Source organism: Eulemur rufifrons, chromosome 4 (assembly GCF_041146395.1).
Source record: "Eulemur rufifrons isolate Redbay chromosome 4, OSU_ERuf_1, whole genome shotgun sequence".
Lineage (NCBI taxonomy): Eukaryota > Metazoa > Chordata > Mammalia > Primates > Lemuridae > Eulemur > Eulemur rufifrons.
In genome coordinates, this window is record NC_090986.1 from 60123576 (window position 1) to 60144829 (window position 21254).

The following is a 21254-nucleotide window of genomic DNA, read 5'->3' on the forward strand; positions in this document are numbered from 1 at the left end:
TACACCAGTAATATATTTTTAATTTTATTTTTATAGACATTTTCAAACATATAAAAATAGGCTGGATAATGATTTCTCACCATACCCATCACTCAGCTCCAGTATTTATATACATTTTGCCACCTACGTGCCACTTTATTTTGCTACAGTAAGATTTGCTTACAGTATCTCTAAGCAAATCTCAGAAATCATTTTATTCCATTTTTGGTATACAGCCATCCCCGCGTATCCATGGAGGATTGGTTCCAGGACCCCCCACAGATACCAAAGTCCACCAGTGCTCATGTCCCTTATATAAAATGGTATGGTGTTAATATTTGCATATAACCTACACATATCCTCCCATGTACTTTAAGTCATCTCTAGATTACTTGTAATACCTCATAAAATGTGAATGCTATGTAAATAGTTGTTAAACTGTATTGGTTAGAGAATAATGACGAAAAAATAGTCTGTACATGTTCAGTACAGACACCAACAATCCATTTTTTTGTTTTTTGAATATTTCAGCCTATGGTTGATTGAATCTATGGATGTAGAATCCACGGATATGGAGAGCTGTGTGTGTGTGTGTGTGTGTGTACACCATATGTATGTATATATACTATTTGTGTATATTTATGTTATTAATATATGTTATATATATAATTTCTTTAAAGGGCCAACTGTGTGTGTGTATATATAAAATCTTTTTAAAATTTAAAAAATAATAGTTCTCATGTGAGGCAGACGTGATGGCCATTACACTACAGAAACCAGACAATAATAGTTCTCTAATACCATCAATATTACTCAAGCTGTATCCCATTTCCCCCCAGTTATCTTGAAGGTTTATTTTTTATTTTTTATTTTTTTATTTCAGCTTATCATCATGGGGGGTACAAAAGTTCAGGCCACATACACTGCCCATGTCCCGCCCATCCCCCCCGAGTCAGAACATTTAAACGTGACCATTCCCCAGACGGTGCGCAATGCACTCATCATGCACCCATCCCCTCTCCCCACCCCCCACCTCAGTCCGATACCCAATTGGTGTTATTCCCAAATGTGCACTTAGGTGATGATCAGGGAAACCAATTTGCTGGTGAGTACATGTGGTGCTTGCTTTTCCATTCTTGGGATACTTCCCTTAATACAATGGGTTCCAACTCTATCCAGGAGAAAACAAAAGGGACTCCATATCACCGTTATTTCTTATAGCTGAGTAATTAATACTCCATGGTATACATATACCGCAATTTACCAATCCACTCATGAATTGATGGGCATTTGGGTTGTTTCCACATCTTTGCAATTGTGAATTGTGCTGCTGTAAACATTCGGGTACAGGAGTCTTTTTTATAGAATAGTTCTCTAATACCATCAGTATTACTCAAGCCGTATCCCATTTTCCCCCCGGTTATCTTGAAGGTTTTTTTTTTTTTTAAGCAGTTTATTTGTTCAAATCAAAATCCAAACAAGGTTCACACATTGCATTTGGGTGATAGATCTCTTTAAAACTTTTGAAGTCTATAATGGTTCCCCCTACTTTTTAAAAAAATTCCGTACTGAGGCATGACCTATACACAGTAAAGTACCCAAATCAGACGGGTACAACTCAATGATTGAAAAAAATATTACACACACACGCACACACACACACACACTCACTCACTTTTTACCACTACCTTGATAAAATAACGAATTGCCTTCTTTTGTGTTAGTTATTTATTTGTTGAATGATAGAATATTAAGGCAAAATGTTTTACTCCTCTTGTGCATGTTTCTATTTATTTCATAAATGATAATTCCCAGTAGCCTTAACTGTTTTCAGCTATTTTTAAAATGATGAAATGCTTATGGAAAAGCTATATTCAATTAGCATAATTATTATTAATATGTGGATTAATATAATAAATGTAGGCTAACCTAAAACATCATTTTTTTGACTTTGGGATTTTATCAATTCCATATGGTAACAGGAGTTATCTTCAGAGAGTCCCAGCTCTAATTAGCCATAGTAGGTGCTATTTATTAATAAAAATGAAAAACAGAGTTATTAAATCAGTTTTCTTTGACTGCAATATATGTCTCTCTTATTTAGTCGGTAGTTTGTAAACTTTTCTAGCTGTAACAGTAAGAGTTAATTGTTTTTACTCACTCATTCTACTCACCCCCAACTTTTAAAATAAGTGCAATTTGTTCTGTATACAAACTTTCAGAAAATGGGATAACTGGCAAAAAGATTGGAGCCATTGTCATAGAACTGTAGAATTTAGATTTGGAACCTACTTTAGAAATAATGTAGGCAACCCCCTCATTTAATAGGTGAGGTAAGGTTGTTGTTCAAAATCAGAGCACATATATAGCTAGGGATTTCTTTTTATTATGAATTGATACTTCTAAATCATCTTTAATTTCTAATTGGAACTTTTTATATTAGATGAAAAATGAGTTTTTCAGGTTCTCATAGGATAACTCTGTCTGCCAATATGTGATTCTGTTGGGCAGCATAGCCATATTTATCTTAGTGTAGTGTTGCATATTTTATTGTCATTTGCCCATATTTAGAAAAAAATAAGTGGAAAGTTGATAAATTAGGGTACTGATACTAGTGATAAAGAAGTACAGGTCTCACAATATAATATCGTTGAGATGACTATAGAAATCATCAAATATATTATATTAAATATGGACTGTTGTGAGCCTCAACTGAATATTTGGTGTATACAACTGACTGTTCAACTTTTAAGGAAGAGAACAAAATTAAAGAAATAAAGGGTTGGAAATATCTCATCAAAAGTTCTAACAGATTAAAGATGGAATTAGGGATTTAAAAAACGTTTAGCTCTATGCGAAAACCCATGTTCCACTTTCATTTATTGGATTTTTGCACATGTTTTCTGGAAGTCTTTATGTATAAAGTAGGAAACTCTGTGTATAGTTAGAGAATTTCTTTTGTGTTACTACAGTAAATACATCTTAAAATCGTTTTTTCTCCAATTTGCAAGTTCCGAGTTGGTATGACTTTGAAATCATGCTATTTTTAAGTATGTATTTTATTTCTATTTTGAAACCTTTCCATTCACTATTTACGTGTAATAGGAGGTTAATTCATTTCTCCAGAATATAAATATCCTATGTTCCTTCTGGAGTATGGAACATAATGGACCATCAGTTGGAGCATTTCTCTGGATTCGTCCCACGCGTATGTGGCAAGTGCTCTCCTGACTGCTATTCCCACTCCGCAGCTCCCTTGGCAGCGGGTTTCACAGGATCCTACTGTCTCCTTCAGCCTCTGTCTGCCTCAGCAACTTGGCACAATGGAGGCAGGGCGCCTCTCTGCCCCTTTTGTTCCTAAGCTGATGGACTGAAGGTCTCTGTTCCTGGGAGTTAATACACTACTCCTACTCCTAATAATATTATGCCATATGCAGTTTACAAACCCAAGAGAAAATTATGTCAAGATGCTGTTATTCTAATGGCAAGAAAAACCTCTATTTTGGAATTACGCCAAGAGTTGAGAATGCCAGTATCTTCTCTCCCTCAAAGTAGCACATCTTAGAGAAACTTTCAGTAAAACCCCAAGAAGAGATTTCATGATAGCCTGACTTATATTTCAAGAAGTCCCATAAAGTGTTATACATAAACAAGATGAAACTTGAGGCGAAGTATATGAATATATCGCTAGTAAATGGTAAGCTAGATTCTCTGTGGAAATTTGACTTTAAGAAGCCAACTAAGAAGGTTGAGGGTTAGGAAATATTACCTTTTGTCCAAGTGAAATCCAGAAATGGTTTCCAAGAAACAACAAACAAAACAAGAATTGTTTGGAGCTTATTCCTTGATGATAATTGTGAAGGTTTGGAGTGTGTGTTTGTGCACACATTTGTGTGTATATGTGTCCTATATCTATTGAATGGCTTAATTTCATGATACTTAAGTATCTAGAAATTTACCATTATGCCACTCACCTACCAGAGAAAATTGTGAGTAAAATAGAAAAAGTAACTGCTAAACCTATTTTTTTTAAAAAATAGTCTGATTCTATCATTATAAGCCCTTGCTTAAAAAAAGCTTGTCATATACCACTCTGTTGACTGTTTAATCCAACACCAGATCGAAAGCCTTTTGAAAGACTTTTTTTTTCAGTGTTTCACGTTATTTTTCTTTTGGTTTATTTCTATTGCAAAGAAGCCAAATGTAATTAAAAGAAACAAGCAAGTAAACCATATATTGCTGACAGTAACAAGACCTGAATAAAATTAGTTTCATATGGTATTGCATTGGTTATCTTAAGGAAAAAAAATGAATGAATGTATGGAGAATATCACTCAATTCCAGTGGCAGGTCAGTTTCCAGCATAATACACTCTCTTTCCTCTTCAGGAATAATATATTACCAAGGTACCCACATGATGACTAGTAGTTCAATAGTGACAACATACGTGATCAGCTTATCCTTGTTTGTTCAACACTGCACTTTCTATTATGAAAATATATAAGCTGTGGAGATAATGCTTTTTTTAAAGTGGGATCTAAAAATACTCTTCTTAATAATTTAAATATTTGAGAAAGGCTTGTTCTAACGTTAAAATTACTATAATTCAAATTATGTAGAGCAAGGTTTATTCGTGTATGCATTTGTCACTTAGAATGACTTGAGCTTAGATGAATACACAGCAGATAGAAGCATGGATTTATATACAAATGACTTAGATTTTTTTTTTACAGATATTTGACAGTTTGCCTAATTGTGCTTATTTTTTTTAATACGTTTTATAAATCAAAGCAAATCGACCTATGAACTTTACTGAATTGTAGAATTTCTTTTCCTCAAAGGACGCTCTGTGAAACTGTAAAGGACTTCGTGGCCAAAGTCGAGAAGGCATATGACAAAACTTTGGAAAATGCTGTCGTAGCTGACGCCGTGGCCAGTAAAGTAAGAGGGACATGAAAGTTGTCTACTCACAATGTCAACATTCAACTGTGTATTAAACCGAAACTGATTAAGTGGTTTTCCTGCCAGACCATCTTAAATCAAGGGAAAAATTACTTTTCAATCAGATATGAGGATTTTAATAAATATTCTAATTTATGGTTACCCTTTAATAAGTGGGAAAATTGCATTGCTGAAAACCGTCTGACAAATGAATTTTATAACCCAAATCCCTTTCCTAGCAATTGACATCTGGAAGGGGAAATGCATAGTGGTCAGACTAGGGGGGAGAAGGCTTTGCAGCTGGCGTTCCAGTGGGAAGAGGAATGGCTTTCCATTTCCAAGCAAATCTTGGCCTGTCAAGCTCCCTGCCCTGCCCAGTTCCTTGGGTTCCCTAGATGTTACAGTCCTTGGTCCCTTTCAGAGTGCTGTTTTTTGCTTTTGTTTACAGATTTTTTTCCACTTCATGAGCTTTTTGATGCTAAAATAAGAGCAGTTTACTCAACCTTAAAAGCTACTGTCTTTGCTTTCATAAGTTCACGCTAGGGCATTCTTACCAAAGGCTTGGCTAGCTTGGGCTTGCAAAGAAATTTGCTCCCCCAGATTCATGCTATAGATGGTGGTGTAATTGAGTGGAAGGAAAATAAGATAGAAATAAACATACATTTGAAGTTTTCAGCCTCTTTGTCTTGTCTTTCCACTCCGTGGAGAGTTTCAGAAAACAGAAACCTTCCCTGGCCACATTTTTGTCTCTAGATTATTTCTGCTGTAACTTTGTCTCTGCATGTCATCAAAGACAAATAGGTGGAGGAGGAAAGGGACTGGGAACCGTGTGGAGATAAAAGGTATATTGGGAGTAGAATCCTAAATGTTTCTTCACACCTAGTAGTACATGAAAGGCAGAAAGAAACAAGGACCTGCCTACTGCTTGTTTTTCTTTCTGCATCACTCTCCTTTACCTCCTTATCCTTATGCGTTTTCCTTCTTGTACTTTCTTGGAGGCGATAATCTCCTAGGCACTGTTCACTCCTTTGCAAACCACTGCTTTGAAGGTGAGCTTGGCAAGACTCAGCCAGATCTTCAGTTTGTGATACTCAAAATAATGTCATGAGTCAATTACTTAAAAAAAAAAAGTTTAATGTTTTGTATAATACATAGAAAATTTTGTGTAGGATGTAATTTTTTATGTAGTATATCCCTTTATAGTAAAGTGTCTGTTGCGTTCTTACAACAAAGGTTGTAAAGATTTTTACCCATGAAATAGAGTCTGAATGGTTCCGGAAGCATAAATCTATGAAATGACATAAGAATTGTGCCAACTTTTTAAAAATTATAAATTATTAATATTTAGTAGACATCAACATATACATCTTCCCTCTAAATCAAAAATCATTCATTTAAATTATTATTTTCTATCTCTACTAAATGGAGATTTTACAGTTAGGTGCTTCCTGATCCGAACATCTACAAAATTACAGGTGATAGCCATTTGAATTTTAGTATTTTTCTCTTTAGTGATTAAACTTTAAAATATCTTACATAAAAATTTCTTGTATTTTGCCTGCCGATCTTACTTCTTTTTGGATTGTTTTCTCATTGCCGTATTTTGCTTTGCTCAGTGTTCAGTCCTAAACGAGAAGCTTGAGCAACTGCTCCAGGCTCTGCACGCAGATTCCCAGGCTGCTCCCGTCCTCCCGGGCATCGGCCCTCTCATTGTGGAGGAAGATGCTGTGGAATCTTCGAGTGAAGAATCCTTGGGTGAAAGCAAGGAACAGCTCGCAGATGACATTGCAAAACCTGCCTCCCAGAAAGCCGTCAGACCAAGGGAAATAATGCTTCGGGCAAACAGTTTGAAGAAGGCAGTGAGACAAGTCATCGAAGAAGCTGGAAAAGGTACATGATAACAAAATTGGCTTTGGAAAAAGTTAGCAGCATTCCTACTGCAAGGGTAACAGTTTTCATAGTGGTCAGAGTGGACACGATTAAAAAAAATTTTTTTTAAGACGAGGTAGAAGATAAAGTCATTGAAATGAAATTTATACTTAGTCGTATATATTGTTTTAGTAGCAGTAGTAAGAATCAACATATTAATGCATAAAATAAAATCTCAAATATAAATTAAGTTGAAACATTTCTATTTTTTTTTTTTTTTTTTTTGAGACAGAGTCTCACTCTGTTGCCCAGGCTAGAGTGAGTGCCGTGGCATCAGCCTAGCTCACAGCAACCTCAAACTCCTGAGCTCAAGCAATCCTCCTGTCTCAGCCTCCCGAGTAGCTGGGACTACAGGCATGCACCACCATGCCCGGCTAATTTTTTCTATATATATTTTTAGCTGTCCATATAATTTCTTTCTATTTTTAGTAGAGATGGGGTCTCGCTCTTGCTCAGGCTGGTCTCGAACTCCTGAGCTCAAACGATCCGCCCACCTCGGCCTCCCAGAGTGCTAGGATTACAGGCGTGAGCCACCACGCCCGGCCAAGTTGAAACATTTCTAAACTAAAATAGAAAATTAGTTTAAATGATGTTTGTAAAATTTTAGATATTTTTTACTTAACTGGAATCTGTTGAATTCTTAGAGAAAATCAAACCTGTAAACTACTTTGAAAATATAGAAAATAATGTTAATTTCCTAAATGTTTGTTGCTTTATTAAGAATTTACAAAAACTCTGCCTATATTCTAATTTTTATATTAATATATATACTTCTCTTAGAATTTTCATAGTAGACTAAAAGTTAATTTTAATATGAATGATGAATGTTCAGAAATTCCTTTATAGGTCATAATTTGTAATTGGACTTGTATTAGTCTCTAAAATTCTTATTTTATTTTTTATTCTGATAGACATATAATTTTAACAACTCTATTTAGTTTAATAATCTCTAGTACTTACAGACATTCCCCTCAAGTTTATTGCTTAAATAGTATTTCTTTGTCAATATGGAATTTCTTTTGACATATGTTTAATTTTCCTTTCCTGAGCATATCTTAATATGAATGGGTTTTGCTGTTACTTGTCTGAACATATTTATCTTCTTACTACTTAAAGTAATGGACGATCAGACAGTTCACCCCTGTGAGCCAGCTACTCAGTCGTCCGATTATGATAGTACCGAAACCGATGAATCTAAAGACGATGATACAAAAGACTCATTAGCTGGTAAGAAAACTAAGATAAAATTATTTTGAATTAAAGAAAATGTAATTTTGTTTTTAGTTTTCAAAAGCCTTATCAGTTTGAAATAAACTATTTGTATTTTCCTTTTTGAAAAGGCTTTTGGAAGTTAAAGCTTAACTATTCATGGATACTAAACAATAACTGATCATTTAGACTATTTGTCGGGTCCTCTCACAAACTCTCTTATGTAATCTAGAGGTTATAAGAGTAAACTAAGGCTTGTGGGACTAAGGATGATTAAATATCTTGGTTTTCCTAAAGAAAGAGGGAAGAAACACCCAAATCATCCAATTTTAATCTATTTTAGCCCACAGATTTCTTTGACATGTAAGAAAACTGCAGGCCACACGAAATTTGGCATTTAAATGATTCAGCCTTTAAGTTCCATTCATCAACCTTCTAGGTTGATAGTCCATATCAATAAATTAAGCTTTAAAATCACAGGACTTGTAGTTAAAACCCTTTCATTGCCAAATTTATTTTTGCAAGGAAATCAATATATAATTGCCTAGAGAATGTTAACTGTTTCTCTACCTTTTTGGTTATAATTGAAGATAATGTATACTTTTAATATTTTATGTTGTATAGGGAAAAGTTTCTGACTTACTGGAATAAAACAAAGCAGAAAGTAAAATACTAATGAAGATGAGAAGATAATATGAAAATAAATACACAGTACTCATAAAAGTCAACATAATTATATCAGAACTATTTGCAGTCATTACATTTTTGCTTTTACTTTCATTACATAGAAACATGAGCAAATTACTTAACCTCTCTGTAGTTTCCTCAACTCTAAAATGGAGAAAATATTGTACCTACTGCACTGGATTGTTGTAAAGGTTAAATAAGTTATTATGCATAAAGTGCCTAGAATGGTGTCTGGTACATAGTGCTGTATGAGTGTTTGCTGTCATTATTATTATTGCTATTACTGCTGCTGCTGCTGTACTAATTACATTGATTTTGAGAGACTATTCCTTGATTGTATTTAAAAGACTTGAAAAGACTTAAAGACTTTGAAAGTAGACCGTGAGGACCTCATGTGTTCAGCATTCAACCCAGTGCAGGCACGCTATAGGACCTTCTTGACGGATGGTCATTGAGCCGTGGACCACTCACTTTCAATACATCCTGCTCTGATGGTCAGCTCTAATTGTTAGAAAGTTATTCTTAGTATTAAGTTTTCTATTTTCTCCCTTAAATTCCTACCCATGATTACATTAATTATTAGGTTTTATTAGTGTTGACAGTAACGACTACTGGCATTTGTGTAGTGCTTATGGTTAGTTTGAAGATCAGTTTCGCATACATGATTTCACTATATTGAGGATGACTCTGCCTCTGGAACTGTGTCTTGTTCTTCCATGTGGCAACCCTTAAATAATACTGAAAACAGCTTTCATGGCATTAGATCTCCTTCCCACTCCTTACGCCTTCTTTTCCAGATGATTTATCCTAAGTGCAATGTTTGTCTTAAAATGTACCATTTTGAACAATATTCTTGATATATTTTCTGTACTGTGATAGCACATTGATACCCATACGATAACTCATTCTGGACATTTTGGGTGTTACAAAGACTACCCAAGATTTTTTTTTAAACCTAATTATCGTCGTTTACACACATCCCTATGAACTTTTATCATTTTTATTTAGATCTATCATTTCATCCTCTGAAAATCTTTTGAAGTTTGATTCTATCAGCTGAAGTTTATTCCATCTGTGAATTTGATAAGCAGGCCTTAGATGTTTTCGTCCATTAAAAAGTGTTGACTAAAGCAGGGCTGACTATGGTGTCCTTACAGGATGCTGTTTGATAACCCCCCTAAGATGATGCCTCTCTTTGGAGGATTGGTTTTCAACACTCATTGCTAATAGTTTTCCAACCAGCTGTCATCCTGTCTTACCATACTCTCTTAAACTTGACATTTCCATTGTAGTCTGTAAAAGATATTAAAAAATTTAGATATAATGCTACAGATACTGATATTGAAATAGACATAGGTCTTGAAAAGCCTTTAATAGTACAGTATTTAATCTTAATTGTGGCCAGTAATCCAACTTATGAGGAAACCAGTAGCAATAGTAGATGTGTTTCTGCATTAAATAATCATTATTTTTTTCAAGCACATTCATTGTACCATTATTAAATTATGTAATAATTCATATTTCTGAGATATGACAAATACAGTATGTTAATATGATCAATGAGTTGCTTTATTTAAGAAGAACCATGAAACATTAATTTAGTTACCTGCAGTGGAACATCAATCTTAGTCATTAGTATGCTCTCTGCTTTTTATCAGATGAACGTCAAAAAGTTGTTTTTATTAGAAATTAGCCCCAGGAGTCCCATCCATCAAAAAGCAACAACAAAAAAAGAGTGGCTGTTCTGTTACTTTTCTTTAGTGTAACTAGACTGTTTTTGAACAGAGAGAATAGAGTATAAGATTAATATAGTTAGTGTATAATTAGTTTTAGGAAGAGTGAAGATAATTAAGTTTTTAGAGTATTTTAAAATCGAGTTTGAGAATTACTGTGTTTTTTTAAAAATACCTGCCAATAACTCCTAAATTAGTTAATGGTACTATTTGCTCTGAATTAAATTGCCTCAGTTTAGATAGAGTTAAATCTTTCTTTTTGTTATTTGCTTTCAGAATAATTGTGGTTTTTAATAATTTAAAAAATATATTGAGCTTTTACAAGAATAAAATAGAACTATTTTGGGCAAATCATCATTTTAAACAAATAATTGAGAAGTACAGGAAAACTATATTGGTTTCACGTGGAAATAAATACTATCTTTCTTTCCATGTATTGAAGACAACGTTAACTCATGTTTTACATGTTAGCTCTAGGAATTACGTTAATTAAATTTGATTATTCACTCAATATTTATGTGAAAAGGATAATGATGGTAGTAAACATTTTAACACTTATGTTCCATTTTCAAAAATTATCAGGCTTCAAAATTTTAATTTATTTTTAAGTGTGGGTTAGTATTCAAATTCTGAGTATTCCTGACCTTTAATTATGATAGACATCTATTTTTTACTGATTTCCATCTATTGAGATGAGAGATCAAGACATCTCTCATCAAGACATCTGTGGTAGATTTCCTCCCTATAAGTCTCAAGAAAAAAAAAACAATAGAAAAGAATATGTAAACTCAATTAATATTTTCAGTTCCACTGATTGATTTAAACAGGTATTCAATTATTTGATGTCCTAAATTTATAGGGGCTTGCTCATTTTTGTAGCTTTATCATTATCTCTCTTTAATCTGGACTTTTTGCCAACAGTTAAAACTGCTCCTAGGTCTCCAGATTCCCGGGCAAGTCATGGCCATTCCCAGACTGATTCTGTCCCTGGTCCAGCTGTGGCAGCCAGCAAAGAAAATCTCCCTGTGCTCAATACCAGGATAATCTGCCCAGGTAGTACAGATTCTGAAACATGGTGTATTTTCAAGTATTTCTGTGAAACTGTGTAAATACTCACTTCCATGAACTATAAATATGTGTTCTTAAAGATATATGTTCCTTTAGGAGAATGTTCTTGGTATATACTTGTATCAGTTAGAATCCAGCTGCTTAGATTCTTCTGTATATAACAATTGCCTAGATAGTAATAAAACACGTTTTTAGGCCCTGCCCTGAGAAATTGTGTTTCAGTAGTTCTAGAGTGGAGCCCAGGAATCTGCATTTATTATGTACCCAAAGTCAATCTGATCTCATATTCTACTGCCTTTTACATGTCTTCACAGCTTTCCTTTTGATTTTAAGCCACAAATCTCTCTGTAGTCATTTGTAGATTAGTGATACTGCTTCGTTTTTGAACATTTGAAGCATCTATTCCAGCCCTGCTAAAGGGAATATACTTTGGGATTAAGCTATTACTAGTGGAAACCAAAGGGCTGTGGGGCAGGAGATGGAGGAAAATGCAAGTGTCTCAGGAGCCTCATTAAATACTAGTTGTTTGACTTACTGGAAACCCTCCAGATTCATTCAGATTGGAATCCAAGTTAGACCCTGAAAATCAGTGTCTCCTACAAGCACTTTTAAAGATGAATCACAATTCAGTAATAATAGCTGGAGATTTTAGTACCTCACTTTTAACAGCGGATGGAACAACTAGACGGAAGATCAGCAAAGAAATAGATACTTGAAAAACAAGTGTTGAACTCTCTTGTGGTAAAAAACACCCAGCAAACTAGGAATAAGGAGAATTTCTTCAGCTGATAAAGGGCATCTATGAAAAACCCACAGGTAGCATCATACATAACGGTGAAAGGCTGAAAGCTTTCTCTCCAAGATGAGGAACAAGACAAGGATGTTTACCCTTGCCACTTCTATTCAACATTATACAGAAGGTTCCAGACTGAACAGTTAGGCAAAATAAAAAGAACTAAAGGCATCAATATTGGAAAGAAAGAAGTAAAACTGTATGTCTTCACAGGTTGATCTTGCACATATAGAATCCTAAGGAACACACACACACACACACACACAGACACACCCCTGCCATTAGAGCTAATAAATAAGTACAACAAAGTTGCAGGATAAAAGATCAATATACAAAAAGTAATTATATCTCTATACACTAGAAAAGAGTACTCTGATCATCAAATCAAGAAAACAATTCCATTTTCGATAGCATCAAAAATAAGAAAATACTTAGGAGTAAATTTAGCGAAAAAGGTGAAAGACTCAAACACTGAAAACTAGAAAACACTGCTGAAAGAAATTGAAGAAGACCTAACTAAATGGAAAACATCTGGGTTCATGGGTTGAAAAACTGGATATTATTAAGATAGCAGTACTCCCCACATTGAACTACAGATTCCACATAATCCGTATCAAATCCCAGCTGTTTTTTTTGACAAGCGGATTTTAAAACTCATCTGGAAATGTAAAGAACCTACAATAGCCAAAACAATTTTGAAAAAAGAAAAACAAAGGTGAGACACACACATTTCCCAATTTCCCAAACTTACTACAAAGCACAGTAGTCAAGACTGTATGGTGCTGTCGTAAGAACAGTCATAGAGATCAATGAAATAAAACTGAGAATACAGAAGTAAACTCCTACATTTAGGTCAGTTAATTTCAACAGGTGTGCTAAGATAATTCAACAGAAAAAGAATAGTCTTTCCAACCAGTAGTACTAGGAATAACAAGATATCATCATGCAAAGGATAAAGTTAGACCTCTACCTCACACCATATATACAAATTAACTCATTATAGATAAAAGATTTAGTAGAGTGGGTTCCAGCTCTATCCAGGAAAGTACACTGAATGAAGTATCCTAAGAATGGAAAAATAAGCACCACATATACTCACCATCAAATTGGTTTCACTCATCATCACCTAAGAGCACATTTAGGAATAACCTTAATCGGGTGTCGGGCAGATGTGGGGGGGGGGGCAAGGGGATGGGTGTACACATACATAATGAGTGCCATGCACACCATCTAGGGGATGGACATGCTTGAAGCTCTGATTCGGGGGGGGGAGGGGGGGACAAGGGCAATATATGTAACCTAAACTTTTGTACCCCCATAATATGCTGAAATAAAAAAATAAACGATTTAAATATAAGATCTTAAAGTATAAAACTATTAAAAAGACAACACAGGCATAAATGTTCATAACCTTGAGTTAGGCAGTGGTTTCTTAGATATGACAGGAAGCACAAACAACAAAAGAAAAAAATAGAGAAATTGGACTTCATCAGAATTAAAGATTTTTGTGATTCAAATGACACTATCAAGAAAGTGAGATGACAACTCAAGAATTTGCAATTAATATATCTGGTAAGGAACTAGTATCCAGAATATATGAAGAACTCTTAAAATTCAACAATAAAAAGACAAATATCTCAATTTTAAAATGTTAAGGGATCTAAGTAGACATTTTCCCAGAGAAGCTATACAAATAACCAAAAGCACATGAAATGATGCTCAACAGCATTAGTCATCAGGTAAATGCAAATCAAAGCCACAGTGAGGTGCACCTTTATGCCACAGCATGGTAAGGATCAAAAAAGGCAGATAGTAAATATTGTTAAGGATGTGAAGAAATTAGAACTTTCACACATTGTTAGTAGGAATATAAAATGGTATAACCATTTTGAAAAACAGTTTGACAGTAACTTGTACATGACTGTCTATAGCACCATTCATAGCCCCAAAGTAGAAGCAACCCAAATATCCAGCAGTTGAATAGATAAACAAACAGTGGTATATCTATACAATGGAATATTATTCAGCCATTAGAAAGAATGAAGCATAGATACATGCTACAACATGATTACCCTTGAAAACAAGCCAGTTGAATGAAGATGAACATAAAAGCCAGATATTATATGATACCATTTATATGGAATGTGCAGAATAGTCAAATCCATAGAGACAGAAAGTAGATTAGTGGTTTCCAGGGGATTGGGGGCAGGGGAAGGTCTCCGAAGGATGGAAAATGATGGCTAATGGGTACAGGGTTTTTTTGGGGAGTGAGAAAAAAGTTATGGTTAATAGGTAGTAGTGAGGGTTGTGCAAGTTTGTGTATTTATTACAAAGAACTGAATTATTTCAAAATGTTAAAAGAGTGAATTTTATGATATGTAAATTATATCACAATAAAAATACTAAAAGAAACAAGATAAATCCAGAATATGCTTGGCTCTGGCAAGGCCTCCAGGTTTAGAGGTCGTGTTTATATTCCAAGTAGGAACCTGGGATAACCCCTCTGGGCTGAAGCTGCAAATATGCCTAACCCTAAAACATTTTAGAAAATATGACACTTTTCTGTGGGGCAGCTGGGGTAAGGCTCTTCACCTTTCCAAATTCTTCTTTACTCTCATCAGATCTGTTGTTTTTATTTGTGCATTTACTTGTTTAGACATAAAGGAAATTGGCATAACAATTTGTGCCATAGCATATTCAAAACTATGACATTAAATGACAATAAAATTCATCTTAATTATTTGATAATCAGCTAAGCATTAATTAAAATAATGAATAATAATCCTCTTTGATGAGAATATTGTTGAAACAAGGAATGTTTGGTAAAGACAGGACTTGTTTTTCTAATTTCCTAGTGTTTCTCAATTGCATGACATGTTTTTCTTCACTGTTCTCTCCTTTTTTGTTTGTTCTCTTAGGCCCCTATTACTTTGTTTTCTCTCCACACTTTAGTGTTTCTAGCCTTATTAATGGGTTGAGTAGGTTATAAAATTCATTAGCCTTGAATACCATAACTAGTTAGTAGAAAGCATATTGAAATAAAGTTGAAGTTTTGCATATTCAGAGGTAAAACAGATGCTTCATTATTTTATATTCTATTAATATATTCTTCTAAGATTCATACATATGTGCATTTAAGGTTTTACTACTTTCTTGACACTAAACTAAGTTTTCACCTTATTACATTTCTTAACATTTTCAATTGAGTATTATTATTTATGCTTTGAGAGTATGGAGTGATAACTCCATGACATTTTGGGTAACTCAGTCATTATTGTAAATTCTTTACAAACTTAATACCTTATTTTCTGTAACAAAGGAAGTAACACATATTTGTTGGAGTTATAGAATTATTGGGATGGTAAATGAGAAATTGTCAGAAAATAACTTCTATTTAGGTCTGCATCTCCTTAATTCCTTATGGTAACATAGAGATCCTTGGAAACATCAAAAACCTTGTATTCATGAATATCATAGTTCTTAGTTTTGATTAATGAGAAGAGTAGGCACTGAAAACCATGTATTTGGAGTAAGATGTTTGAAAGTAGGCCTGGGTGGACTGGCTCTTTCTGGTTTTTCTTAACATGTGATCCTGTATGTATTTATTTTTCTGTCCAGGTTTAAGAGCAGGACTAGCTGCCTCAATTGCTGGGAGTTCCATTATCAATAAAATGTTACTAGCAAACATTGATCCTTTTGGTGCAACACCATTTATTGATCCAGATCCAGATTCAGTGTAAGAAAATGCCTTTGCAAATGTTTTGTTTTGGCTTTTCTTGTTTCTGTTTTATATGAATTGTAATATTTTTAACTGCCTTACAATAAATATGGTTCCATATACAAAAAGGATGATCAGCACATTTTGAAAGTTGATAATGATAGGCACATTGAGCCCTTTGAAATTCAGTGGTCTTCATACTCTGGCCCCGAGGACAGTCCTATTTCAGCCTCTTCTCTCTGAGACCAACCCTCAGGAAGGAAGGAACAGCTCTACTCACTGTCTCTGGAATATTTTACTCAATGGCACCTTTACACCTGTATTTACACTATTGCCTTTACCTCCTTGCTTCTCAAGTCTTGCCAAATCTGTCATCTTCCCACATCCAGCTTCTAGGTTTACTTATTTTGGAAGCCTTTGGCCTGCATTGATCTCTTCCCTTCTCAAAACTCCTCAAAAAATTTTTTTGACAGTTCAAAATATAATTTTTTTACTTCCATTTTTAATTTTGCTTTTGTTATATCTCATTTCTATAATGACATCCCTCAAGGACAGTACCATATTCTAAATTTTCCGAAACATCTAGAAGAATGGATTGGATCTAGTAGTTTTTTGCTCAATAAATATTTGTCCATTGTTAAGAGTAGAAGTGGAGGAAATGATCAAAAAAAGAGGAGTGTTGGCTCCTGATTTCAAGACCCTCCAGTAATCATCCTCATTTATATGAGTAGTGAGGGACTTATGTAGGAGATAGAACCACTAAGATTTTGTTACAATTAATAGAAAACCAAACCATAGCTGTCTTTGCTTTGCTTTTCATATCAATCCTTTATATCACCAGAAATTGTACACATGTCCTGTGGTTCTACCTATGCATATAAATAGGAAGTGATTGTTGCTAAACTTTATCATCTTGTATAAGGAATGGAAGTTTAAATGGTTTTAAGTGCTATTTTGTGTACAAATTGTAAGTGTTATAATGAACCTGAAATTGACTTTTATGTACTTTTCCTTATGATCATAGAGATGGATATTCAGAAAAATGTGTCATGAACAATTACTTTGGGATTGGATTAGATGCAAAAATTTCATTAGAATTTAATAATAAGAGAGAGGAGCACCCTGAAAAATGCAGGTAATTTTGGTAATAGTAATAATGTTATTACATAAGGGCAATTTTACTTTAATTTCATTTATTATCTCTTTTGCTTGCTCTGCCCTTAAGAAGTAAATAAGTAAAGTTTCCTGAAATTGCCTGCCAACATTTATTTTCAGAAGCCGAACTAAAAACTTGATGTGGTACGGCGTCCTGGGAACCCGGGAGTTATTACAGAGGTCATACAAGAATTTAGAACAAAGGGTTCAACTTGAGGTAAGTTCATCACGAAATAAAGACATCATTTACTAAGTAAGACAGAGATTATCTTACTTAGAAAAATAATTTCATTTGTGGAGCTAATTTGATCTAAATTCCTCTTGATTAGTGATTAAATACTCAAGGGGAAAATGGAAGTGCTGATGAACTTTCTAGAAAGGAGGTATAGACACTGGATATGAGTGATGCACTTAACTGTCATCCTCATTAGCTCCTGAAATTGTGTCTACTATGGGGTGGTGGTAGTACCCCAGGAAAAGATAAGAGCCGTGGGGGTACATTACAGGAGAGGGTTTTTAATGGGTTTTCTCATTCAAGTTTCCAAATTCTGACCCAATTCTATAATACATAAAGTTTTACAGATCCCTGCACATAACATTCATACTAATTAGAATTATTTAATTTAAATGTATATTTATTTTTTGTTCCAATTATTTCTAACAAGAAATTAGTAAAAGAAAAAGGTTTTGAGCATTTAAAATTTTAAATATATTTTACTAATTTAAATAGGAAATTAAGGACAGCAAATGTTATTTAATCTCCTTCCGTAACAGGAAAAAAAAGGTTGGGGACATGGCTCTGAAAAGTCCATCAATTTCTGTGAATTTTATTTTCTTTTACTCTTGTTCCAGGAATCACTATGCTGACAGGCACGTCTTTCCTTTCTTATGTCTTTTTATAACCAGATATTTTTAATTAAAGTATATCATATATACAGAAAAATGTATAAATGTTAAATCTACAGCTCAACAATTTAAACAGAGCATTGTTATTTTAGATGTTATCTCAACACTGGAATGTGGGCTAAAGAGGTGCCCGGCTCATTCATTATCAGCTACATGCCCTGGTCAAGATCAGCATATTATACCTTTCACTCTAAAAGCAGCTGCATGATCAGCTGGTTTGATTTATCGTTGCTTATAAAATTAAGACAGACAGACCTATTCACCATACCATATTACCTGGTGAAAAGAGCACACAAAGATCAGAAAAAAAGTGTAACTGCAGTTTCATAGCATTTTGCAACATTGTGAACCCACAAATGGAAACATGGGATGATAGGGGCAGATTATAAAAGAGTAGAACACTCCTGATGTTTTTCCTGACTATAAAAAACTTTTGAGTCACGTGACCTTAATTTGTTATCTGTGCTTCTCCTATTTTTCCTATGAGATTCTATAAAATGGATATTAAGCACTTAACTTCAGATGTTTTGCTTAATGCGTATATGTTAAATTCAGCACTGCACATGAGACTTCTTTCTGAAAATGTTTTTTCCACACCATGCTTGCAAATAAAGTGCATCCATTTCTAAAATCTTTAAAGACTGCTCTGAATTATTTTAAAAAATACTTCTTGTATTTATAGAGATAGTATTTTTTATTTTTTTCCATTTCCTTTTAGTTAGTCATATGACTTAAAACAGATTCTTCTAAAGCACACAAAAATACTTGTTTAATGCATTGGGTAGAGAAAAAGTTTATTATTCTAGTAAGTATTTAATATGTATTCATTTAACAAATGTACATTGAACACCAGCTACGTGTCAGGCACACCCCTAGGTGCTGGGTTACAGTGTGGACCTTTGAATGTGAAATGCTCAACCTGGTCCAATGGTTAACACTGTGTTTTCATGAAAAAGGAAAAAAAGGAATTGTAAAAAATGCACATGGGGGTAAATCATTTATGAAGTCTGAGTTATTTAAAGTGATTGAAAACGGGTTCAGACAGGATTCTCCTTTGTTCTAAAGGTAGGAGATAATTTTGATTGCATATTAAAATGCAATTTTTAAAAAATTATGTTAGTTATTTTTAGTATAAGAAATTATTGAATGAAAATGTAGCATATATTTTAAGTGTAACATCTGCAGCCTCTTCTCTTTTAAAATTAAGGCTTAAATCTTTTAATTGGATTAAATGTTCACTTAGAAAATGTTAAGTGGTTCAGTTTAAATGCTGATTAAAATATTAAATATGATCATCATATAATTTATATAATATAATTGTGGTAATTTTTCTTACGTAATTTTTAAAAAATCGGTTTCTTAACTGACTGTCACCTTAATAGTTAACTAGGCTTTATTTAAGAGTTAATAGAATGAAGCAAACCATAGCCAGGCATGGTGGCACGTACCTGTAGTCCCAACTACTTGGGAGGCTGAGGCAAGAGGATCACTTGAGCCCAGGAGTTTGAGGCTGCAGTGATCTATGATTGTGCCAGTGCACTCTAGCCTGAGTGACAGAGCAAGACTCCATCTCTAAAGGAAAAACATATATGCATTGAACACCAGCTATGTGCAAAAAAAGCAAACAACATTAATTTAATTTTTAAAAATTAAGAAACAACATTCATGAAAAGGTAACAATTCTGCTTTTACTCAGTAAGAATTTATTCACGTCACATCATTTCAGCAGCCATATCCTTCCCTCCCACCCCCTTTAAGTGGTAATGTATTTTCGCGTGGCTTTGTTTCTGACTACTTGGGCAACTCAGCTTTTGAGTTTAGCAAATCCCCAGGTGGTTATAGAGCACCAGCAGTGTACCAGGACTGTGAGAGGTGCTAAGTGAGATGGGTGGGACCAGATTCTGCCCTTACACAGCCTTCTTTCAAAAGGATACTTAAAATAAGTACAGGGAGGACTACAGTACAAGTGAGAATATCATAAGTGACTTGAAAAAGACTCAAGAAAAGTACTGCTTGGCTTTGGAGGAAACAGGTATAACATTTTTTAAAAATCAGTTTTCTGTAACAGCTTCTGCTATGGTTATTTATGCTTTTAAATTTTTAATTAAAAAAATAAGATAAAACCTTTTGCAACATGTAGGAATGTATTAACAGGAAAGCAGACATTACCAACGCGAATTGCTCCATCGCCTTTGTCTTTGGTATTTTACTGTCTTCCAAATCAGTGGTTTTGACCTTTTCAACCTAACCTCTTAAGTTTTTTACCTTACAGTGTGATGGGCAGTATATTCCTCTCCCCAGTTTGCAAGGCATAGCAGTGTTGAACATCCCCAGCTATGCGGGAGGCACCAACTTCTGGGGTGGAACTAAAGAGGATGATGTAAGTGGCATAACGGGAGTAAATAATTTGTTTCCTCAAAAATTGAATTACTGGGGCCGGGCGCGGTGGCTCACGCCTGTAATCCTAGCACTCTGGGAGGCCGAGGCGGGTGGATCGCTCAAGGTCAGGAGTTCGAGACCAGCCTGAGCGAGACCCCATCTCTACTAAAAATAGAAAGACATTATATGGACAACTAAAAATCTATATAGAAAAAATTAGCCGGGCATGGTGGCACATGCCTGTAGTCCCAGCTACTCGGGAGGCTGAGGCAGTAGGATCGCTTAAGCCGAGGAGTCTGAGGTTGCTGTGAGCTAAGCTGACGCCATGGCACTCACTCTAGCCTGGGCAACAAAGTGAGACTCTGTCTCAACAAAAAAAAAAAAAAAAAAAAAAAATTGAATTACTGGAATACCTCACTTTTAAAAATGTGCTTTTTATAGTAATTTGATTTCATGTCAGAATATTTTACATTGGGAAGAGGAGGTGTGGAATAGATTTAAGATTTTATTTGAATGGTCTCTCGTGGATAGACTCTAAATTTTCTCATGTTAAATATATAGATATACATATCTTGGGATGTATGTGATAATTTTCTAGATGAACATAAAAGAATCTGCTTTGGGAAAGTAGATTTAGAAAATAAAGAAAGGAAGGTTTTACTTTATTTCCTACCTGTGTTAGTTTTCTGCTGCTGCTATAACAAATTAACACAAATTTAGCCACATCACACCGATTTAGCACCTTACAGTTCTATAT

The 21254-nt window shown here is 34.4% G+C and overlaps 1 protein-coding gene across 3 annotated transcripts in view; it reads left to right on the forward strand.

The window, feature by feature from the left end:
* DGKH (diacylglycerol kinase eta) overlaps window positions 1-21254 on the forward strand; it is a 152315-nt gene that overhangs the window by 111592 nt on the left and 19469 nt on the right. For all 3 annotated transcript variants that reach the window (XM_069467208.1, XM_069467209.1, XM_069467210.1), the window contains 8 exons: window positions 4821-4920; window positions 6537-6810; window positions 7966-8076; window positions 11400-11531; window positions 15958-16075; window positions 17082-17192; window positions 17333-17429; window positions 20391-20498. In XM_069467208.1, the coding sequence (XP_069323309.1) occupies window positions 4821-4920; window positions 6537-6810; window positions 7966-8076; window positions 11400-11531; window positions 15958-16075; window positions 17082-17192; window positions 17333-17429; window positions 20391-20498 (1051 nt within the window). The remainder of the gene's footprint in view (window positions 1-4820; window positions 4921-6536; window positions 6811-7965; window positions 8077-11399; window positions 11532-15957; window positions 16076-17081; window positions 17193-17332; window positions 17430-20390; window positions 20499-21254) is intronic.